This window comes from Pygoscelis adeliae, unplaced genomic scaffold (genome assembly GCF_000699105.1).
Source record: "Pygoscelis adeliae isolate BGI_AS28 unplaced genomic scaffold, ASM69910v1 Scaffold85, whole genome shotgun sequence".
Lineage (NCBI taxonomy): Eukaryota > Metazoa > Chordata > Aves > Sphenisciformes > Spheniscidae > Pygoscelis > Pygoscelis adeliae.
The window spans coordinates 6,032,140-6,057,850 of record NW_008824900.1 but is presented as its reverse complement, the minus strand read 5'-3'; the positions used below and the strand labels follow the sequence as shown (position 1 = coordinate 6,057,850).

The following is a 25,711-nucleotide window of genomic DNA, read 5'->3' as shown; positions in this document are numbered from 1 at the left end:
TGAACAGTTAGAAAAAAACACCTTGCTCTCCGCATTCATTTTTTCTAGGATGCTACAAAAATGTGACAATAGGGCATTGTCATAGAAAGAAAAGATCTATCAGGCCATCCAGTTCAGTCTTACTGGTGCTCTTGTTAGTCTGTACCCTTCACTGTTTCTTGTTTTAAACTTAAAGTTTCCCTTCTAGCATCTGCCATAATGAAGTCCTGCAATACGCTGCGTCGTTCAAAATTATTACATGCAAGAATAAGCTGATAAATTTTAATAAACCCAGTATGGTAATGTTCTGAAATACGTTTTTCTGGCTTAGTCTGTGCTGTAATAGCTAAAATGTCTCCTCTCTCTTCTTTAGACATAGATATTTCTAACATTCAAAGAGCCTGAAAACAATTTTATGATGTGCAAAACAAAATCATTACACAGTTAAAAATAATGTAAATATGACTATATTCACTACTGGACAAACTGACTACTCAGTCTAACTTATGGAGAACCTCATCTCATTAGTTCCACTGAGGAGCAGGAACTGAAATACTCATTTGTCTACAGCTGTAAGCGACTGTTTTTTTTCAGTACATTGGAAACAAATAATAATCTGTTCTGAGACACAAAAAGTGATCACACTAAAGAATTCCCCCCGCACGAAAACACAAATTTTAACTTTGGGCATTGAAACAAGAAGAAAATTTAACTCCAGTTTTAGCTAATAATTAACAATTATTACACTAAAGCAATGACAAAACCCCAAAAGTGAATGAGAAAGCCTATTAGGGGATCAACTGCTCCTAGAGTTTCGGTGCACGACATTAACTATAATGAATGCAAATGCCGACATTTTTCTGAATGCCAGCCACACAGGTGCCCACTTAACAACCTAATTCATGGCATTTACTGTTCCACCTTCTGCTGTGAAAATAAGTATTATGCTTCACTTAAGCACAACTCTGCTCTTCTTATCCTTACTTATCTCCTAGCTATGCAGAGCTGTCACATCAAGCATAAGCCATCACTGCCTTTGGGTCTGTTCTTCTGATGAAATCACTACAAGCAGGAAAAAATACCACAATGTTACAGGAGTTACAACAACAAACTTAAAAACGAGCTGAAGGTACGAAAGTCTTGTTTCCAACAACTGTTTGTTTTTAAGAGACAGAGCAAGATTTTAATCTTTCACACTTTCTTCAAATGACTACCTGTGAGAATTTTACAGCTTTTTGAGGCCTTCATCATATTTACAGTTTCATATTAAGTAGTTACAGCACAACTAATAACTCTTTGAAACACTAGTCCCTGTCCTGGTTTCGGCTGGGATAGAGTTAATTTCCTTCCTAGTAGCTGGTACAGTGCTGTGTTTTGGATTTAGGATGAGAATAATGTTGGTAACACACCGATGTTTTAGTTGTTGCTGAGCAGTGTTTACACTCGTCAAGGACTTTTCAGCTTCTCATGCTCTACCGACTGAGAAGGCTGGAGGTGCACAAGAAGCTGGGAGGGGGCACAGCCGGGACAGCTGACCCAAACTGGCCAAAGGGACATTCCATACCATGGGACGTCATGCTCAGTTCATAAACTGGGGAAAGCTGGCCCGGGGGGGCCGTTGCTCGGGGACTGGCTGCGCATCGGTCAGTGGGTGGTGAGCAATTGCATTGTGCATCACTTGCTTTGTATATTCTTTTATCATCATGATTATTATTTTATTATTATTATTATTATTATATTCCTTTCCTGTCCTATTAAACTGCCTTTATCTCAACCCACAAATTTTACTTTTTTTTCCCAATTCTCTCCCCCATCCCACTGGGGGGGTGGAGTGAGCGAACGGCTGTGTGGTGTTTAGCTGCCTGCTGGGTTAAACCACAACATCCCTTAAGTCCGACGAAATTGTCCTCACTGTTAAACTGAGAAACACTTGCAATAAGTGGGTACAATTACTTAAAAAGACATGTACTTTTCCTGATGTCTAAGGCATTGTCTACCCTTACGAAGATATCTTTGCCTTCAGAACAAGTGCAGAATGAAAAGGCAGTTAATATCAGCCAGAGACAACGGTTCAGACAAACCACTTCTTCCTTAGAATCTGCTCTCTTAGCCCAAATCATCTTCTGCCAGTTTGTGTCTTTGCTCATGCTTATGTTGGCTACAGGGTGTTCAGAGAAGAGCTTACAATACAGACGATGCGCCACGGTCAGGGCGGTAACACAGCTTGCTCAGAGCCACAGACAGGAACCAGATGCTCTAGCCCAGTTCCTACCCATTAAAACCATGTTACCCTCCGTTGACTATGTAAGAGTTGGCAGTTTGGAAAAGACTTGGTTCAGCTTGATTAATTGAGTCAAAATTATGTGGGCTAGATCTTCTGCCACTGATTTCCACAGAAGAAGAAGAAAATCACTTACAATTCAGAGGGATGGAAAAGCCTGGAAATGTGCCCTTTAAAAAGCAAACACTTTTAAACTAGACAGACAGTTCTAATCACCTCATCTGACCATACCTGCATAACCCAAAGCACTGACTTTGTGCAAGTTACTCTTTACAAATAGCAAATCCAATTCCAAAAAAACAAAGGAGGCAACAAAGGTTCTAACACACAGATATATTCGCTGTACAATGTGCCAAATAAATAACTCACTGTGGATGTCTGCTCCACATATATGTTTTCAAATGTTCATAGATAGGAGTTGAATTGCTGAAGCTGAGAATACGATAAGCTAAACTAAAACTTTCTGAGCTAAGAAAGAAGCAAGAAAATAAATTATAACTGGACTTTGAGAGTTTAAGCTTCTACTAGAACATGGAGAAAAATCTAACCATGCTTCCATATATATTTATTTTTATATGTATATAAAATCTAGTACCTGTACTAGATTTTTCAGTACTGGTACTAAATCTAGCACTTGTACTGATACTTGTGTCATAAAAGTATATGATTTGAGACAATCGTATAATTAATTACATCTCAAAGATTTCCATATATAAAGAGTTACTGTCAACAGGATTCCGTAGTTCAACTGTGGGCTGGACTAGAGATTACGGTCTAAAATACAAATAAATATATACTTGCTGAAAATTAAATATTTGCTACTGATGGCCTAGTGACTTCTTTGCAACATGAGACTGCAATGTATTGTCGAACATGCATGGGGAATCTCTCATGCTTCCTACTCTTGGGCTGATCAGAGCAAATTAAATTTCACATTAAGCAGTTTGGAGGCTTTGAATGCTCCATTAGGTTTTACTAGAATCAGATAATTACTATAAAATGTTTATTTATGCAACCATAGTGACATTTCTTGAAATAGGTATTATTAGATGTTTGACAAATAATGTGCTACTTACCCAAATTCTCAGACATTATTAATTAGCATTAGCATAAGAGTTTGGAGAAGAAAATAGCAATAATCTAGGCTCCGTCCTAGCAAGCATGTCAAAGTTTTTGATAGGTTGCAACAGCAAAAGAAATGAATGCAGTGAGTTTATTTAGATTAAGCTACCTTATTGTCAGGAAATTAGGTCAAACTTAAACACTGCTCATGTTATTTCAGGTGATAGTACAAAAAAAGCCCCATTGATCAGTCCGTGACATATTTATAAAAAAATTATCTTGTATTCAACAAATAAAATTTTTACCTATAGCCTAATTCAGTATGAACATTTCAAAGCCACTGCTTCTACCTCGCACTTAAAAAGTCAATCTGTGCCTTTTCTACTTCGTGCTCTATTATAAATCTCCACTGACAAAGATTCAGGAATTGGGATTTTGCTGAAACCGCATGTAACAGTAGAAAACAGCTGCCTCCTCCCCAGCTGTGCCAGGCTGATGGGAGTTAAAAAAACTACACAACTTGCTTTTGTTAGTAAACCAAGCAGCCAGTTCAAATGGCAAAAAAGAGCAAATATAGTAAAGGTGACATGCTTACAGTAATTTTTAAAGCTGGAACCATATTTTAAGACACCATTTTTTAACCTGCTTATATGCTTGTTACACAAACCAAACATCAGCATTCGCATTCATGCTCTTGCCTTCTAGATAAGAAAGGGAATTTTTTAAAGAACTATTATATTTTTAGTTAAAATTAAAATGTTACAAAATATCTCCTTATATACATGCTTTCCTTAAGGACTAGCAGAGCAGCTTAATTTTATCTGGCAAGTTTTTTTTTAAAATTAATGTTCCTTTGTTTTAGCAAAATGCGTTATTTAACAGTAGTTTAAAAGCAGTAATAAAAGTTCACAGCCAGATTTACTGTGGTAAAATCACTTTTTGAGAAAGTTATTAAGCATTATCAGGCATTTTTTTCCTTTGTAGAATGTCTTACTAATTTGCTGTATATAACATTAAGAACTTGTATGGCACCTGACATTTCTCTGTAATTTATTCAGTTCACAAATGTATAAATGGCAGCTTGTGCATTTGCATGCAGATTTCAGCATTACATTCATATCACATCTTGTGCGCAAAACCCACCAGCAGCAAATCTCCAAATCTCCCAATAATTCAGTTATTGAAATGTGAACAAGCTAGTTCATACCTGATGTAATAAAGTACAAGTACAGCAGTCTGCCTCCTAGAAAGGACATGAGGCTGAATTGACTGCAAAACAATTGCGAATTTACAAGTTTGTACATTAAATGTCTGTGAAATAGTTCCCAAGAAGAAAGAACACACACATGCAAATGCCTGTGGCCTTTATCAAATACAATAAGAGTTGTGAAACTCTAGACTCTCAATGTTCCTTTCTAGTGGATCCAAAACCAGAAGACAGGTAGGATTTCCTGGGAGGTACCAACTTCAGCTCTTACTGAAACCAAGTATGCACTGACCTTTCCTGGTCAAGCCCAAGACTTTTTTAAGTAAGAGAATTTAGAACATTCACAATAGGTTTTAAACAATAACGCTTTGACTAGGAACATCTGCTATGGTATGTGCTTTCCCCTTGATTTAGAAAACTGAACAAATTAAAGAGTTTTCTTAGAGTTGCCCTGTAAGGCAGGTGTTTGTAATTATATGCTGCAGCCTATGCTTTAAGATTTAGTATCTATAAAAACCACACTTTTGGAGGAAGTCATATTAATGCATTCAATATTTAACAGAAACGAGACAGAAATATTCTGGACTGCGGCAGTTGCACATCAAATTTGGGCACGGGAAAAAAGCTCAGGATAATCCAGTTAGTAATTCTCTCAGGAGAGAGGATGCCTTCAAATGTTAGTGTGATTATAAACAGAAATGAAGCCATACTGCTGTCTGGACACCAGAACCATCAGCTCTGATGTTCCTCAGCTCTGAAGCTGTCTATTCTGAACATAAATAACTTCACTCTCTACAGTGTATGTGTCAGAGCTTATAAGAGGTACTGATCGTGTAAAAGCCAGTATGCCCAGCTCATCTTGTATCCTGATCATCAAATTGTCAAGCAGAAGTCAAACAGAGAAGTGCTGATTTGAAAATCATGTCCCTTAATTGCTGCCTAAGTATGAACTCAGAATCCCAGTATTTGGCACCTGCTTTTAAAAATCTTGGTGCATAACATCACCTGTATTAATATATGAAAAAACTTTGCATGGAAGACAGGATAGGGTACATAATTTTGAGGAGACACATAGCCAGCAGTTTTGCTTTTCACATAAAGCACATAGTGGTGCCCAAAATTGTAACTAGTCGAATTGAGCTGATGTGCTTTACTGAGGCTTTATGGAGGAGTTAGAGTGTTAGCGAAACGTGCAGAATTTGTGGGGGAAAAAAACATGCACCAGAGATGCATACACACAGAGAGCACTGTATGCAGTCATGGGGAGTTGGCTAGCAGGTGAGAAGGTCCCAGAAGAGTCGGGGTCCCTGGAAGCAGCAGGCAGAGAGCAGGACAGCCACACATCCCAGCTGGGCAGGCAGGGGCCCAGGACACTTGAAGCAGAGAGGGGGAGCAGGCAAAGGGAGAGAGAAATGGGGAGGGACACTGAAGCAGGCAGTGCACTTGCACCTCCAGCAATCTCATAGTGATTCTGTGACAGTGACAATACCCTCCCAAGTTCATGACCTTGTCTTTTTACAGGATACCAGACTTTCTAGGTAGTCCATACCTTTTCACCACTACACATGGCATGGTGCTCAAGGGCGCTGCTTTCCCCAGCTGCAGCAGGTGCCCTGCCCTGCTACTTGGCTGCTCCCACCCCCCCCAACGCTTAAAGCAGTCTTTTTCCAGCTCTCAAGGCTGCACTGCCTCAATGACCAGTAACAGACCATAAATGAGCTGCTTATAGTTTGGGGACGTCTGTTTTTAGCTTGTCTCTCTATTATCAAGGCCTTTCCTGTCACCCCATGTTTAAACTGTTCACAGTAACAACACATGCCCGGCCCCAAGCTCCAGTTCACACTGCAAGTTCCCGTAAGAAGCTGACAACAAGCCCAATAGGCCAGGACTGCGGCATTGCAAAGTCAGCCCAAAGCACATTAGCCAGTGGCCTACAGGTAGCAATGGCAACACTCTTCTGACTGTGCTCCTGGGCAACAATGGCATTCACACCTTTATGTGATCATTCTATAATTGCAGGATAATTAACATACTCTTTAAAAATTTGGGAGGTCTTGAGCAACAGGAAAGAATGAAATGGTATTTCTAAAGGATTAGGGGTTTGCCATGGGTTTTAAATTGATATTGGCCAATTTACACCTGTAACTGGCTATAACGCACCTATAGAACAGGCTATGGAAAACTGTACTTATAGGTACCATCTCTCTGCAGAAGATGGGTGCACATCACAATTCACTTTCTCCATCAAACATCAGCAGACAGTTGTTCCCTCCTGTTGAGTCCCTAAAGTTATATTACAAACACAGGACTATCTATCTTCTATGTTGCCTCAGCATGTGGATCTCTGTTGGATTAAACAGCAGTTGTTGCTACACTGCTATTCTTTTTAGCACATTTAAATTTTACATTCAGCTATGGTAAAAAAAAAAAATGTAGCTGCCTCAACTGCAATTTAGACATTCAGACTCTAACAATCTCCTTTAGCTGCAGCCTTAACCCCGTCCAGCTCCATAGGTGTGCCCCTGCTTTCTGTCTGGAAGTTCTTCTGGCACTTTTTGTTGTGCTCACAGCCCAAAACATACATTAGACAGCACAGTAAAAACATGAAAATATGTAACAGACACAATCCTGGAAGATCTTACAATCCAACTGTGGCCCGAGAGAGTGAGAGGCAGACAGCAAGCACACCAAGGAGCAGTAAGAAAACATTATCAAATATGACTGCAGCTCTGTAAAGCTGATGGAAACAAGCACTTGTTTTAACTTATTCCATTTACAAAAGACATATTTATAAAAGCACGTACATTTTATCATGCTTTAAGGTACCAATATTCTGACCAACTCCATGTTGTTACCCTACCACAGACAACCATCCAGGCTTTGGCTGACATTGGTGTGTTAAACAAAAACTATCCAACTATCCAAAAAGTTGAACAAAATTAAGTTGGAAGCTGGGTCTACCCAGTAATAGCCTCTGTAGACAAATAATTTTAAACATTGTACAATTTGTTTTGTTGAAGAGCACAGTTAAATTTTTGATACTGGACTAGTTTATAACATCCCCCTGCACACATTTCCATGCAATGTCATAGTTGGTAACAATCCCCTAATGTTTTCTTCTGCTGTACCATGCAGACTAGGACAGCTTTGTTTAAACTCAACAGCTTCAGTTTAATTCTCTCCAACCACCTTCTGTTCATTAAGATGTAACTAGTTTGTGTCGGGGGGGGGGCAGGAATCAATTTATGCCATTTTTACTGCAGTGTACCATATTCACAATACTTAAAACTTTGAAATGTATTTCTGCATATATGTGAATGGAAGAACACATGCAAAAATAGATATATTGGCACATGAAAACAAGGCCAATGCTTATTCTACTAGGCAGACAACTGTTAAATGGATATGGCAAACCTGCCTAATGTTAGGGAAACATTTTTAATAATAGAATACAAGAAGTTAATGAGACCTTGTCTTTAGCCTGAATACAAACATCATACTGCGATCATATACATTCTACAAAGTTACTGTCCTCCCTCACAGGTTTACTGTCCTCCCTTTACTACAGCATTACAACCACTTGAAATAATACTGAGTATGTTGGAAAGACTGCAAGTATTCCCAATATTCTGGGACAGAAGGAAAGGCCACTGTAAGAACAGTGTATATCAGTTAGATATAACACATTAAATGAAGTTTGTTCTTTTCTGTGCAACAACCCCCTGGAACCAGGTGTTCCAATTTGCCACTGCTGAGGTCCAAAATGGCACAAAGCAGCTCTAACTCCAGCAAACAGCTCCTTGCAGCTTTCCTCCCTCCCCACAGCCTCTGCCTTAGAGGAAGGGGAATGCAGCACAAGTAATTCAAGAGACCTAAGAAAGGTAAGTTTTAGAAAAAATTACTAAAAGTGTCTGAAATGAGTAAGACCACTTAAATATTTTTATCAGCTATAAAATGAATAAAAAGCTATGCAAAAAAAGCCCCACAACACCAGACCTTGGAAATGAATAAGAAAGCATGAATAGGCACAACTGCTTATCTTGTGATCAAACTAGAAAGCAAGATGGACAATTGCTTCTGAAGCTAATGAGAGAAATGAAAGTACAGGCATATTAATTAAAAAGGAAGTACCACCATCATAATTAATTCACTAGGCATGTCAGAAGAGCAGACAACAGAATTCTTGTATTGGAATTCAGTTTATTTCAAATACAATGGCTTAGTCTCCTGTCATCACTTACACAGCTGTCTAGACTGATTTGTTCTTTGCAAATGGATATTAAAAAAAAAAAAAAGGTGGATCCTTCAGAGAAAAGACCTTTGAAATAGCAGATGCAAGTGATATGGGCATCCTCCTCCTCCCCACCTCTTAACAAAACAAAGGAATTCTGAAGTGGAGCACGACACTCACAGCTCTGACCTGTTAGGTGCCATTTCCACTCACCTTAGCAGAGCTAAAGGTTCCTTCACCAGAATTAAATGTTTCAGAAGTGTGTTATTTATCACAGTCTGAAAGCCTTTAATTAAACAATTTAATAATATAAAACAAAGGTAGAAGAAAAAAAAAGAAAAATTTCACTACTTGGACTTAATTGACCAAAAAGGCAGATGTCAGATTATATAGCACTGAATGACCTGGATAAAGAATGTGTATATTAGAGATTATGCTTTCACTTAACTAAAGGAATTAGTACAAGTATTCACTTGTACTAATAATGCCATAATACTCATATTGCCATAATACTCAATTCTAGTGATTCTGATTTCTTCTAATTAACATATCACACAAATGAATCTAAAACTGCAAGCACAAACATTACTTGCTCACTGATCCATTATCACAGTGTTAACAGATCAAGCTTAATCAAGTTCTATCAGTTTTTTTGATTATACACATTATTAGACAAGTCTCGTTTCATTTAGTCTCTAAACAGCTACGTTTTATTACAGTTAGAGCTAAGTAAAGTTTGCAGGAGACTTGCTGTCTTACTTGTTCTTTCACCCATGTAAGCAGTGCAATTAATGAAAAATAACTAAACACCTGGTCTAAAGCTACATCACATAAAGGACTTTGCTGGCTAGAACTGATGTCTGTCAAGTTACTGACAGCAGTATCATCATTTAAAAAATGCAGTTTAAACACTTTCCTCCAAAGGAATTCAGACACAAAAATAGCTGCTAGATTCTCAGCTTCACAAGTCAGTGTTTCTCCACGGCTTCAGCAGTGATGACCTTGGCTGCAAACAGCTGAATTCTCTGCTGTTGGAATGAAAGGTGTTGAAATGCAGAAGCTGTTTCCTGGACATCAATCTACACTTGAGGTATGGGATGAAGAAGGAAGCACAATGCTTCAAGTTCCTTCCAACCCAAACTATTCTATGATTCTGTAAGACAGGCAAGAAAGAAGGCAGGGGAGCTAGCCCTCAATGTATGGAGGGAGCTATTCTGTGGATCAGACATCAGGTTTGTTGAGCTTGTGAGTCAGGATCAGAAGAGAGGTCAGCCACTAAGAGTGGGGTTTTGCTACAGACCACCCAACAGGGGCAAAGAAGTGGATTAAGTCTTCTATAAGCAACTTGAAAAAGTCTCCAGATCATAGACCCTGGCTCTTATGGGAGACTAACCTCCCTGACATCTCCTGACAGCAATCCAGCAGGGAGTCTAGGACAACCTCTTGACACAGATGGGCCAACCAGGGCCCGCTCTCCTAGCCCTGCTACTCACAAACATAGAAGTGCTAGGGGATCTGTTAATCCCTGGCAGCCTTGTAGCAGCCACCAGAGTGGAGTTCAAGATCCTGAGGGGAGTAAGGAACGCAGACAGCAGATCTGGGGCCTCAGGACAGCAGACTGGCTTATTCACATAACTGGTATGTAGGATCCTGTGGGAGGCAGCACTGAAAGGCAGAAGAGTTTGAGAGAGTTGACATGTCTCCAAAGACAAGCTCCTCCTAACACAAGAATGGTCCTTCCTGATACTGGGCAGGGGTGGGGGTGAGAAGCAGACTATCAGGAGAATGACTTAGCTAAATGGGGAACTCATGCCTGAGTACCGATGGAAAAAAGGACATAAAAGGGAGATGGAAGCAAAGACGGACTTGAAAGGAAAAATACTGAAAAAGTACCTGGGCATGCAGGGCTGGTGTCGGGAAAACCAAAGCTCACTGAGGGCTGAAACTAGCAAGGGGCATGATAGGCAGCAAAAGCTTCTACTACTACATTAGCAATAAAATAATGAACAAAGAAAATGCAGGCCCACTGCTGAGTGAGGCAGTGACAAGTGACAGGTACTCAGTGCTGCTTTTGCCTGTCTTCACTGAAATGTTCTCCCAGAGTTAAAGGAGCAGAGGAAATATCGGTAGTGGAACAGGATTCAGCCAAGTATCTCCTGAAAAATTTCAACCCAAGCAAGTCCATGGGGCCTGACGGTATGCATCCAAGAGTACTGAGAGAGCTGGCTGATGTCACCATGAGGCGCCTCTCTATAATCGTCAAAAGGTTGTGGAGTTAGGATGTTGCAGTCTAGATGAGTGGAGAACTAGATGGGTGAAAAACTGGCTGGACTGTTGGGCTCAAAGGGTATTGGTTAATGGAACAATATGGGAAGTTGTCATAAAACAAAACAGAAGGTTCCAACTTGATATGATAAAACACACTTTTAGAAATAGATTTCCAGAGTTTTAGAAAAATGCAGTGAAACAAACACATTATCCAATCAACAATATTTTGCATTTTACAGACTACCATTTTTGCCATTCTAAGTTATGGTACACTAACTTAATGCATACAAATGTCTTCACAAGTAAGTCTTCCATTACCCATGGTGCATCTAGGTATAAGTATCAAGTTTATACATTATTTTCAGTAACACAGTTGCACTATAAGGTATTGCTTAAAATTCTTGATTATGTACCACATTATTAGCATTACCAGGAATAGATATCCTACTCTTGATTATGTAATCAAGAAAAACTTCTGAAAATAATATTCAGAGTACAAACTACTTTTAATCAGCAGCTAAATATGAAGATACTGGCACTGATTACTTCGTTGCTCTAATGACATCTGTAATGGATTCCAAGTGCTGTGCCTGATTGCTTCCCAGCTGATCAGGATTCTGTTCATCACTTCTAGCTGCTGGAATTCTGAGATTTCTTGGAGTTCCTTTGCAAAAGGCTTCAACATTGCTTCAGCTAAGTGGCTACGGTGCGTGCTTTAAAACAGTCATCATAAACTTTACACTTAGTACTCCATGGTAAAACGTATGAAGAGAAGAGAGGAAGATGTGGGTTCCCCCCCGCACCTTTTTATTGACAGGCATTGATTATAAAGCAGTATAATCCAAAGAACTTTGTAGACATTGGCCAATGGATCGTAAAATATAGCTGAACTTCAGTTGATCATAGCTTTCTTCAATAACCATGCTGCAGTAGTAACTGTGATACACTTTCATTAATGCTGATGTTTTCAGTTTCAATATTGCTGATATACAGAAGTGATTTAAAAGGCAATTTGAGACATTAAATAAGATACATGTACAAGCCAAATTCACAATTGTTAAACTTAAATCAATGTCTTGTCTGATGTCATTTCTGATTTTTGCCTACTGAAAAATTGATTTTTTAATCCTTCATTTCATTGAACTAACATGATAAGGGAATTGACACAGCAATTATTCTTGGAGAGACTCCTCAGTGGAGAAGTATGAAATGATTGCAGTACCATTCTACTACAGACATGCATTACGTAGGTCTAAACATCCTTGGCTAAAACATTGAAAATACTTAAATTACTCCAGGAAAAGAAATATTACTACTGGTCTTCAATTCTACAAACATTTATATGTTCAAATTATCTGAAAAGCTATTGGCTATAAAAATTCTTAGATTCTGTTTGCTCTTTTTCATTAATGTAGTATGTGGTATTAATGTCTTGCCGAAAGACTTACAATTTCAGATTTTTGTTGTAACAAATAATGAAAGTGCTGGCAAATTTCAATATTACTCTTATAATTTTGAAATGGAACTCTTTCTAAATTTTTTTTCAAGATTTTAATCAGTTGCTGACAGCTTTTTACCTCATTGTGTCTTCACTTTAAGTTAGAATTGTTTAAATGGATTATGTAAAGAAGTGTGAAATCTCAAGCACAGTATTAGTACTGGAATTAATGGAGAGAGACTTGTGCCATATGACAGTGGAATATAATGGCTCCTCCTTTTTATCTGAGTCATAACTGCTGCAGAAATACACTAGCGCTTCAAACACATACCCGTGTAAGAGAAGAAATTTAAGAATTCATTCCTCCATAAGAAGGAAGTCACCTCAATCCCTAGAGTTGAGCATGGAATGTGGCAGAAAACTTGAGAATGTGACTGCAGTATTTCCAAGTTTTCCAAAAACTTTCACTGCAAGGAATGTGGAAAGTTTTCATTTCTAACGTCAGAGGATTTCTACTTTGATAAAAGAATATGCAGCAAATAAGTTCTTATAAAGGCCAACATCTTGGCTGCTTAATGCCAATGTCTTGCAATGTCTCATACAGTAACAGCTATTAACAAGCCAAACCAAATAAATTGTCAATAAGTATCCTGATAAGACATTTTTAAAACAGGATGTGCATTGTCTTGCTTTAAAATATCTTCTCTTTAAGTTTCTTTAACTCTCTTTGTGTTTTGAAGGAGTTTCTATTCCAGAACCTAAGTAATCAAGAAGAAAAGGTAGGAAAAAATCCTTTGAAAAACCTAGTATTTCACTTCCAAAATAGACATTCATACAGTTTAAACTAAAGCGTTGTTTCAAATTCTTTTAAACACACAGATTTAGATTTATCTTCAGTGAAGTATTTTTCTGACTCTCCATTTCTGACTCCCTTGCTGTATCACGTCTCCCTGCCCTTCTAGGCAACTAGTCAGAGTGCTAATCTACAGGTATCTGCACTGTAGAGCAATTCACTTTTCTCTCTCTCCTCACTTTAGACAGAAAGACAAATGGCTGACTAAAATTGTACTTATATGTACAATTTAATTGTTAAGTTGTACTTATATGTTTACCAACTCATGGCACAGCAAGCCATTTGTATAAATACAAAGGCAGTAATGAAATAAGTAATTGTTCCAACTGAATATTCTAAAATTCCTATTAGTAGTACATTTCCTTAACTATTTTATATAAATACATGATAACACAGGCTTACAAAGTATTAAAGAACATAATTTCAATCAACAAGAAATTATTAGATGGATTAAAATATGGCGGCTCAAGTGAGGTAATCATAGAATCACTTAGGCTGGAAAAGACCCTTAAGATCATTGAGTAATGAGCTGCTTTCTTGCATTTTCTTGGAAATTGCACTAGGCAGCTTCAAATATTTATACAATGCACAGCACATACATTACACAATGTAAGCGATCTCAGCAGTACAATCCGTCCAGTTTCTTTTACATGTTTGTTAGCAAAATGAATATATGATAACGTTTTGCAAAACCCTAACAGGTTTGTATTTAAAATATTATGGAAGTCTGAGACGTACACTGGTAAAAGGGATAATAATGACTACAGAGATCCATTACCAGGAAAAAACCATAAAACCTGCCACATGCAAGACTTACTTATTGTATCTAACCATTCAGTACCCAGTAGAAGTCAGAAGACTGCTGGCTCTCTGTAGTTGGCACTTATTCTCTATCAACAGAAAAGCCTTAGAATAACATTGTTTAAAGTCAATATGACAAAATTACTCAGAACTCTGCATTGTTTTATCAGCCTTTGAGAAATATCCAGGTAAAATGAAACTAACTTAGCTTCCTGGATTATTTAAATTTGTGAGTGAAAGATCCTTTTCAATAAGATGTAGAACACCTATTATTTGTCCTGAATTTTCTTCCTCTTACAAGGGATACTGAAGGTAACGTATTTGGAACACTTACACAAATTAAAAGTCCTAATTGAAATACTTATTAAAACTCTGCTATAGGAAGGCCAGATGATTCTTAGGAAGAGATTATTTTATGATTCTGGGTCAAACCTGTACTTCCAAAATTAATGGAAGAACATAAACCAAGAGAAGAACTGCATAATGGCAGACTTTACATTATGATCAAGCTACTGAGGTTTTATACAGTAGATTCTATCAAGCTTAAATCTGTTGGTTTTTACACTTTCCCACTCTATCACTAAAATTGTGTTCTGGTCAAAAGAAAGTCTGTAGCCTATAAATAATGTCAATCAATTTGACTTGTCAATTTGACAGCTGAGGTTTTAAAATCCCCTTTGTGGGACACTAAAGGAATCAGTGAAAGGTCTCAAACATGCTCAAAACCTTCCTGTACAAACAAGAGCTGGAAAGCACCACCTCAGGTGCAAGTGGAGTGTAAAGCAGAGCGAATACAGGACTCTGTATTTGCAAGCTCACTTGGTGGATTGTTGTGCTGTCAGCTGCATAGCTAAGGCTGTCTGCAGCTCTGCTTCTTATCAAGGCTAAGAAATGTAAGACACTGTGTTTAGATCTGCTTTTGAGACCACTTGTCAACTGGTAACATCACTTTTTCATTCACTTCCAAGAAGACTACTTATCTTCTTAAAATACCAGTCTGTTTTAAAGTTATAACCGTCAAAATCTGTAACCCACCTTTCTAGATGGTCTGTTGTTCTTCCTCTGACTGCACACAGAAACACACTGATCTCTGAGTCCCACAGCAACAGGACAGAATGCTAAAACTTGAATTTGCTGACTTTTATCATTTTAAGAATTTAAATATTGAAGCAGTTGAATTTATGAAGCATTAGAAAGCCAGAGAATTCTCTGAACTTCACCCACTTTAGGTACTCAAAAAGCCATAACTATTTTTTGTTCTTTTCTTGGCGTTGTTTTTCCCCAATGGTTAGAGTCCCTATTTGTCTTCTCAAAGCAATTTGTTTAGAAGAAAGAATTTTAATGTGTCTTCTTAGGACTTTTATTTCAAAGAAAATTTCTTCAGGTGCACTGAAAAAAAAAGCAACTAACAGAAGTACACCCCTAAAATGAATGATACAGGAAGTCAGATAAAGAAATCAGAATAACGTCTCAAGAATCATCTACAAAGCACACTTTTTTCCCAAACACCAAAACAGTAGCATACCAAATCCTATGAAAGAGTATTATGAAGTCAAGAAAATTAAATTAGCCTTGTGCCAATATGAAATACAAAGAAAATGGAGTTACAATCCCCATTCTACACTTTTAATTGCCTTACCTGGCATTCCATGGATAAGGTCTCCGCACAACACAAAGAACTTGGGTTTAGGGTTCAGTTTGTTAATGGCCTGCACTGCTTGCTCTGCTAATTTGATTTCTTCTCCCCATTCATCATCTCCATTGTTAATGTCTCCAATTGCCCAAGCTTTCATCAGTCCAAACTGAGGATCTGCTCCTTGGATGAAGTAGAAGGGTCCCTTCCATTGGTACTCATCATCTAAGAAGAGGGGAAAAAAAGAAGTTAAGGGCTAGAGAAACTTATAAAGAGAATGAAAGCTTCCATGCATCATTAAATTGGTTGCTCTTCACCTAAGTAAGTTGAGGCTGCTTTAATGAAAGTACAGAATTCTGTATTCATTCATATAGGACAAACATAAAGGCAGAAGTACAAAATTTTCCTCTAATGGGTAGCTGCAATAAATGAAAGTTTATTAATCTAATTATACCACATGGTAATTACAAACTGATTAGAGGAAAAGTATGTGAAGAATTCAGCAAATAGTGCTGGAAATTACAAGACCAAAACATAGCAGAAGTGTATAACGTTAGATTTCAGTTGATTCTTTTAAGACTCCAATTATTGCTTCTTTAATTAACAAGTTAAAACATACACAACACATTTCACATTTTATGGTTCCAATAGACTTGTCCTTAAATTATTAAGGAGTTAAATGCTTTTTGTTCTTATACTTTTAGAGAGAAGTTGGATGTAGCACATTCCTTGGAGTTAGAACTGAAGCCACTCAACAGGACCAAGGTCAGCAAACACAAAATCCAGCAATGTCAGAATTAGCAGCAACAATGAAAATCCTAATTTAGAACTGCCAGAATAGCTCCCGAGACCTATGATAAAAAGGCGAGAACTCAGAAGCAAACTTCCATTGGTAGAGTTAGGGCAGACGGAGGGTACAACAGAATTTGTACTGCTACAATTTTCTTGTATACTTGTTTCTCTGATACTATAATAACAAGTACCACAAAAGAAGCATGATACATAAGACTACAAGCACATTAAGAAAAAAAATCTCAGCACTGGGCAAATAAAGCAACAGTTGGCTACAAATTAAAAACAAAAATGGGTATCCTGTTTCCTAGACTTATGTCTCAACTCATGTTCCAACTAAAGTTGGAATTAAAGTACAAACACGAGTACACTGTGGTTTCTCCAGCTGTCTAAATGCATTCATTTGCAACCTGAATATTTCAGTTTTGACAGCTGTATTTGGCTTAATACATTTAGTGTTATTGGTTTTTTTTTAAACAGCATTTAAACTCTTAAAAACTCACTGACCACATCAATCTATAGTTGAATCTAAAAAAAAAAGATACAGCAAATTATTTCAAATTAAAATATAATCCATAAATATACTCCCATATTATGTCAGTCTGATCTGAAATACAGTTGGAGGCAAAACTGATTTTCCAATAACAGTACATAAGCAAGTAGCATGTCCACTGCATGGATTTACTTTAGGTTAAGTGATCTAGAACTGGAGCTTCTTACTTTGCAAGAAGAGGGATATGTTTCTTCAAGGAAGGTTAGAAAACAAAGGTCAGAGTTCATCTCTTGCACCATGGATATGGATAGGCTCGGGCGGGGGAAAAGGAATGTGGGCAACTCCTGAAAGCTGCTTGTAATTGTCATCTGTTGCTATGGCATCAAATCATTTTGCCAAATGCAAGCTTCTACATTTTAGTTAAAGTGACATTTAATTTCTAAACAAAATTATTTATAGTCTGTTAACATTGTCTGTTAATTCATACCAGCATTGCCTTGTTCTAAATAATAATCATGTATTTCATAGATAGAAACTTCTAGCCATTCATTAGCTTTTAATTCTGAAATGAAATTAACTTTTCCAATTACATAACTTATTCAGAGAAGTGAAATGATCCATCTATCCATGAATTTGCAATTGAAGCCTTATGAAACCAGCTGAATGACACAAAGTAATTTAGGTTTTTATTTTATGTCTTGCATGGCAAAATATGACTGCCATAAAAAACAGCTTACATGCTGCATCAAAGGCATTGTTTGTGCAGAAAAATCAACATCGTTTTTATAAGTGGAAAGCTATAGAAAAAACCTTTATGGTTATCCTTTATGACCTATACAAAATAAAACTGAAAAAAGGGAAAGTCTGAAACAGGAACTTGTTTTGGAGGAGTGGCACAATCTTCAAACCCATTAAATGGGAAAAAAGCTCAAATCTTTGAACAACATGGCAGATTTTTCACACCTGTCCCTTTTCCAGCAACTCAGTAGACAGTATTGATAATCAATGCTGAGCAAAATCTACTTGTTTTGTATTGATTAATCTGAAGCCAATAATTTTCACCATAGTAGCCTAAGTAAAATATAGAGACATCTATTTAGTTTTACAGGAAATACTTAGAAAAAACAGCTAGTCTTTGTTTGAAAAGACTGTGTTTCAGTTATGGACATACTGTGTTTCCCTTTCCAGAGCCCCAGGGATGGAGTCTGGTGGCCAAAGGCAGCTGGAGCACCTGCAGCAGGCCAGGTAGCTGTCAGGCAGGCAGGCTGGCACAGGCAGTAAGACTGGACCAGGTCCCAGGTAACAAGGAGCTTCACATACAATGCTTGAACAGAGAGAAGTTTGGCAAGCAGGTGACGCCCTGTCAGGGAGCATGCAGACTTGATGCAAAACAAGTTACAAGGCCAGACGAGGGGCTATTCTAATATATGCTTCATGGATATATTCATGCCAATACAGTAGCTCTCTAGGTTTTAAGTACCTGAATGTTTCCAAGTCTGTGCACAGATGCTCTGCTTTGAGTGGGTGAGTGATGGTCATGTGAGGCAGAGAGAGAGACACTGGTAAGATGAATTTGAAAAGAGAAGTTTAGTACACAGACAGAATCAAGAAGTGGCAGAAGTAAGGAGAAACAGAAGATGCAGGGGTGGAAGTGAAGAAGAGTGGGGAGAAAAGGAAAGAGATAGGAGGTGAAAAGAGAAAGGACCTGAAAATGATGAAGAAGTATATACTATATTCTCCAGTAGGAGAGAAAAAGATAAAATGAAGAAAGCAAAGCAAGGACAACAGAAAAGATCCAGGAATCAGGGCTACATAAATAACATTTACTTAAAATGTTAGTTTAATTAACTGGTCTTAGTCAAATAATTCAGTCAACAGCTATTTTTGTGGTATTTGATAATTTATCAAATAGTTACAAAAAATAACAGTAAGGTTGAATAAATATTTTCTACCTTTGTCTTGTTATTTCATCACTCCAACTAGAAACCCTATTTAAAAACAAATAAACCTAGTACTTAAACCAAATTCCGTTAACTTATTACTTATCAAGTGGTACTTACCAATTTTGTTCCCCACAAAACAAAAGAGTACATGGGAACAAAATAATATATGGACACTCAGTTTAAACTTACAACTTAAGTTTTTGTTTATCAGGAATGTGTTTCAATTACTATAAAGTACTATAAATAAAAGCAGAATATTATGAAGAGAGTTGAATTGGTACACCACCACTGGTGCAAACTTGCACCTGCACCAACTCTTAAGCCTGTTCTGAATTCAGCTCATCCAGGAAATAACTCTTAATTGCCCTCACTGGTTTGTCTGCAGAGGAGTTCATGCATGTTTTTCCTTATCTGTGCAAGGCATAACATCAGTCCAGCTAAAGTTTAAAGTGCTGCAACTACTGCAATTTGGCTAATTTTGCTTAAAACTCCAGAAGCACGCCTGCATGAGGGCTCTTTCAACAGACCCGTATGCTAAGAGGGTAGCAATGAGAAACAGAATGTAAAAGCATCTTCCACTGTCATAGATGGATCCAGAAGTCTTTTGCCTAACAATTAAATGATTTATCAATGGACTGCGTTCAGATAATTATTATCAAAACTTCTGTACCCTACTTCTCTCCCTCACCAGCTGCTTGTTAGCGCGCTCAAGCAGAACAGATACTGTAGGCTGTGCAAATGAACCTTTTCTGCTTAAGCAGTAAGTCAGGGACCACAAAAAAATTGTTTGAACCATTCTTTTGGACTTTGCACTGAATCACAAGAGTGCTCAGCCAAATAATGCTGTTGCTATGCTAGGGGAATGCCACAGTCTGGCAGAGGGTTAGTAACAAACAGTATTGGGCACAAGTGGTGGGAGGGGGAACAGCTGTTTTTGCAGTGATCATTTAGTCATGATCCAGGTCCTAGATGTTACTCCATAAGGTTTCAATTAAATAGCATATACAGCTGCTTTGTTCCCTTCAAACGTAGCAAGCAACGACTTTTATGGAAATTACATCAAAGGCATCCTTCTCTCTAGGAGTTTCAATTTTCAAGCCTTTAGATGAGCTATGTAGTTGTATTAGACAACTAATGGACACAATAGACTACACAATAGACAAAGTGCATGCTAGGTAAAGCAATAGAAGATTAGGATTCAATTAAGAAACAATTTTTTCTGCCTTCTCCCCTGCATTGCAAAATTGAGCAGAGCTGAGAAGGCCTGCAAATTGGCTCTTCATCCCTATGAGCATAGATGCTGTTTGCAACTTTCTGAGTTTACCATGGCAATAAGAAAACGCAAATGCCAGACAAAAGTCAGCAGATTTCCTGAAGGACAAATAATGTCTGTGGAGCTGCTGTTACACATTGAGCCACACAAAATTCCTATTCCAAATCTGTTTTCTTCCCAGGCCTCCTTAAGAGCTGCACAGCTGATTGCCACGGAAGAAGTCCAACTTCAGAACATGTGTTATGCCTCAGTTTCGATAGCTTCCCACTCTTTTTCTGCTCCCGTGCATGCCAAAGTACGGAGAGAGGATCAATGCAATGTATTTTTAGTAGCATAGGCTGAAAAATGGTGCCAGCTTCTAATTTTATCTAAGCATTAATTCTGTGAAGGACCAAAGTAGTCAGTAGCAATTCCCAAGCGAAAACCTCAGCCATGTATTGTGATCACATACAAAAAGACACTTCAAGGACCTAGGTGGGATTTAAGCCAAACCTCACCATTTCTAGAGGGCAATCTTGCCGTGCCTTTATTTCTTCCTCTTTTGCTTTTCCTAATTTCTCCTCCCTTTTCTTCACCCCTCTCCAAGGATCACAAACACACATATATAGAAATTGCTCATATAAACCACTGCAAGCTGGCCTCTGACAGCCACATAGTACTGATGGGACTTCCAGTACTTCCCTGGTGGGATTTTTTTAAAAGTACATTGGTTGGTTTCAACAGTACATTGGTTTTCTTCTTCCTCTACACTCTACGTCATTTCATGGAAACAAATTAGTTAGGAAAAGTTACTCCTGTCCATAGTCTCTCTATAGACACAATTGTCTCGGAGAAGAATGGATATGGACACAAGCCTAGTCCTTGCTTAGTATACCACAGGCAGTAATAAACACAACCCCCCCCCCCTCATTCTCATGTTGGGTTTGCCAGGGGAATAAATTTCACTTCTCCAAAAGATCACAAAATAGCAGAAATAGGTACATGGTTCCCTGCGCTGAGCTGTCTCTGCCTACAAACTGTGCCTGTGACTCTTTTTCTAAGTAAAATTGGACAAGAAGCACAACCTTGGTTTTCTAAAGAAGCTATAGGCAAGAAAAAAAATTGAATCTTTTAAGTGAAGGTAATATTTGTACATCATAAACAATACAACAGGCAAAAACTTTTTCCTTGCAATTGTTTCACAGTTTACCTTTAAAGGAATTTGTTTTCATTCCTCTCAGTACTGCAATAGCTTAAAAAACAATAAAGGACTTGCACTAAATCCTTAATAATTCCTTGTTTAATATTAAAACATTATCAATTATTATGGCTTCAAAAACACCACTGTTATTGTCTGTATGTCCAAATACAAAAAGATTTCAATCTAATGAAATATGCATTCCTTGCAGCTATATTTTCCACGTGTACTTGAGAGACTACCAAAGATATGACTATTGAGGGTTCTGCTGAATGACCACGGCAACCTATTATGGAAGGCACAATTTTATGCATCAGGGGAAAAAACCTTCAAAACAGGTACCAAAATACATTTTTCAGAGAGAAAATAAAACCCTTTAAAAGAGTAATTATTGTAGAAATGATGTACAGTGAGTCTAAACTACAGAGATAATGCTAGTAGAAACGCTGACAGAATATAGTTTCTCAAATAAATTCAGTAGTGCTACTATTTTTAAAAGATATACTTTTAAACTTCTTAGATAACTATCAAGGTAGAAAATGCCCCCTCAGATACAGTTTATTTGTACTGAGGGCTACCGAACGCTAAAACTCTAGTCATGCCTTTATGCCTACCCCCAAATTTAACATGTAAACTCATTACAGAAACTTTACAGCCGAAGACTGTAGGTGTGAAGGGGGGTGGCTTGCATAATGACAAGGTGAAGTCACAGAAAGTTGCTCAAAACCCACGTAAAAATTTGCCTAATTCATGAGAGCTGGAGACAGTATTGGGAATGGAATATGCTAGCTGGGAAGCAGTTCTGATCAGCGCTCAAAAATATTACTGTTGAAGAGCTCTAGAACAGTATCATAATGTGCCAAGATCCAACACTCATGTGAAAGCAAGAAAAAATAAGAAATCAACTGCGGTTGTATTTAATTTCAAAGGAAGGCAAATTATATGTAATTACGATGCTTTTAAAAAGTGCAAAAATCCTTGAAAGCAGCATGGAAACTATTCAAAGACACTATCCCAGAGGCTCAGACCATATGCACAGCATTTACTAAGAACTTCAGAAAGAATCCAGACTGACTAAACAACATAAACAGCATCCGTAAGGACGCTAGTAAGAGCAGGACAGTATCCTTCAAAAAGCTAAAGCATCCAAATGAAAAAAACAGGAAAGATTTCATACATTGGAAGGTTAGATACAAAAGTCCAAGAAGTCAAGCTAAAAAAAAGTGAAGAACAATTGGAAATAGCATAAATCTGAAAACTAATAAAGCCCTTTTTAGAGGCATTAGGAGCAGGTAGCCTGCCAGACACTCACTAAGGCTAACAGATGTTCCAGACATGCAAGATGCACCCAAATATAAAGGCAGAGCAGAAAAACAATATAAATTTTTGTACCCACATTTATTGTGGAGGAACTTGTGAAGTTCTAATGCCAGAATTCTTCCTTACAAACAGTGCCTCTGTCTCAAATCTAAATACCAGTAGATGATTCAACAAATAGACATGAACAATAACAAACCACTCAGATTAGGTGGCATCCACAGAAGAATTCAAAAGTAAAAAACAGCTGACCCCTGGGGAGTTACCTCTTGCTTAAAACTGCCTTTGCACCAGAGGAGCAGGAAGAAGGCCAGTATCACACCTACAGTGTTTAGGAGTGAAACCTAAAGACCGAGGAAAACAACAAAACACAGATAACTGATCTTCATCTTAAACTGCAAGAAACTTTGCCTCAGTTTTATCAGCCCTTGGTTCTGTTTTTTTTTCCAATCATTTACTTATTAAAAGGTGGTGTTGAACTTTAGTCTCTTAAGAAAGAGCTAAGTAAATTATTGACAAAGAAACACTGTACCCGAAGATGGTAGCTGGAGTATGATAGCCTAAAAAGTCCTGAACAAGATTAAAAACAACCAGTCAGTAAGAAAAGTCTTAATTAGTATTTAAGAATACCAAACAAGGACACTTCAGGAGAAAGAAACACACCTGGAAAACAGATACCCAAACCACATTTTTCTTCTTCCATGTTTAAGAAAATTTTCAAGAAGTACTTAGATAAAGCTTTTGTTCAGAAATTTTTACACTGCTGTTGAACACTCCTTTTGTTACAGTTTCACTATACGGTTGTATTGGGTTGGCATGGCAAGGTTTGGGTAGTGGGGGGGCCACAGGGGTGGCTTCTGTGAGAAGCTGCTAGAAGCTTCCCCTGTGTCTGATAGAGCCAATGCCAGCCAGCCCCAAGACGGACCTGCTGCTGGCCAAGGCTGAGCCCATCAGCGACGGCGGTAGCACCGCTGGGACAACGTATTTAAGAAGGGGGGAGGGGAAAAGAAACCTGCACACTTGCAGCTGGAGAGAGGAGTGAGAATATGTGAGAGAAACAACTCTGCAGACACCAAGGCCAGTGAAGAAGGAGGGGGAGGAGGTGCTCCAGACACTGGAGCAGAGATTCCCCTGCAGCCCTTGGTGAAGACCATGGTGAGGCAGGCTGTCCCCCTGCAGTCCACGGAGGTCCATGGTGGAGCAGATATCCACCTGCAGCCTGTGGAGGACCCCACACCAGAGCAGGTGGATGCACAAAGGAGACTGCAGCCCTGTGGTAAGCCCGTGCTGGAGCAGGGTCCTGGCAGGACCTGTGGATTTGTGTAGAGAGGAGCCCACGCTGGAGCAGGTTTGCTGGCAAGACTTGTGACCCTTTGGGAGACCCACGCTGGAGCAGTCTGTTCCTGAAGGACTGCACCCCGTGGAAAGGACCCACGCTGGAGCTGTTCCAACCTTAATGATTCTAGGATTCTATGATTCTATGACCCCACGCTGGAGCAGGGGAAGAGTGTGAGGAGTCCTCTCCCTGAGGAGGAAGGAGCAGCAGAAACAATGTATGATGAACTGACCCCAACCCCCATTCCCCATCCCCCTGTACCGCTCGGGATGAGGTAGTAGAGAAAAATCAGGCGTGAAGTTAAACCTGGGAAGAAGGGTGGGGTGGGGGGAAGGTGTTTTAAGATTTAGTGTTATTTCTCATTACCCTACTCTGATTTGGTTGGCAATAAATTAATTTCCCCAAGTCAAGTCTGTTTTGCTCGTGACAGTAATTGCTGAGTGATCTCCCCCTGTCCTCATCTCGACCCACGAGCCTTTCATTATATTTCCTCTCCCCTGTCCAGCTGAGGAGGGGAGCGATAGAGCAGCTTTGGTGGGCACCTGGCTTCCAGCCAGGGTCAACCCACCACAACAGTTGATATAACTAGATGGCTTGTCTGCCATCTGTCTCCTCAACAAATGCTAGGCATTCTGTTCCAAACCAACGATACCATCTGCAATTAATAGGTTGCCAGAATGACTGTATACATATACTTCACATGCTCAGAGTTGGTGATTTTTCTTTATTTGGCAACAAGCAAAGCCAAATATTTCCAGTGAAACCCAAGAAAATACCACAAAATTGTTCGGATTGAATAGCTTTGCCCACCTCACCAAACCAATACAATTTATAATTTATAAACAAATACAAGGAAATAAAATACCTTCCATGTGTGGCAATAAAAAAAAGATTTCTTAGCACAGAGCTAGTTACGCACCTGAAAAACCTAGGCACACCGCAGAACCTCCATCCTTGGGAGAATTTTACAAACATGTGAGATACATGTAGATGTTCAACATACTCCTCTGTTTGTCCAGCCACAAGACAACAACTAGCCGTCAGCAGGTGGCTGCCATCTTTGGCTTGCCAGCCATCTTTGGCTTGGCAGTGGCCTCGCTACCTTATTCACCTGGGAGGAGGTAAGTCTAGAAGCACGTCTCTTATGGAGCCGACTTACACTCAGGCACTACCAGCCGAGGGGGTTAACAGTACTGCCTCTGCACAGTGTAGAAGTGCTAGGGGAGGAACTTGCTGCTGACCTCCACCCTGAGAGAGGCTGAAGCACCTCGAAGAAACTGGGATCTTAGCCAGCTGCATCCGTTATGGTACGCCTGCCTTTCATTTAAGTAACATAAACAGCTACCTGTAACTGCTGGCCACAGCTCTATAGGTACAAACACATGATAGCATAGTGCTGGCACCAACAGTTTCACAAGCTATGGAGATCAGGTTTAGCAGCACTGACAAGCACTTTAAAACGAATCTGGCGTTGGACACCGCTGGTATCTTCTCCACAGTAGCCGGAGCCACCCTGGCTGCGGGCGGGCAGCGGGCAGGACCGCAGGGGCAAACGCTTCAACGCGCCTCTGCTCCCCAGCTGACGTGGTAACAAACTCCGGAGGCTTCAGGCGCGCCCCGGCACAGC

General features: G+C 38.9%; 1 protein-coding gene across 1 annotated transcript in view; it reads right to left on the bottom strand.

Moving 5' to 3' along the window:
• CPPED1 (calcineurin-like phosphoesterase domain containing 1) overlaps positions 1-18,593 on the bottom strand; it is a 42,608-nt gene extending 24,015 nt beyond the window's left edge. Inside the window, exons 1-2 of the mRNA XM_009324757.1 lie at positions 18,519-18,593; positions 15,760-15,978 (exon numbers count right to left, since the gene is read on the bottom strand). Coding sequence (XP_009323032.1) covers positions 15,760-15,913 — 154 coding nt within the window. The 5' untranslated portion in view covers positions 15,914-15,978; positions 18,519-18,593. The remainder of the gene's footprint in view (positions 1-15,759; positions 15,979-18,518) is intronic.
• Between the last annotated feature and the right edge of the window lie 7,118 nt (positions 18,594-25,711).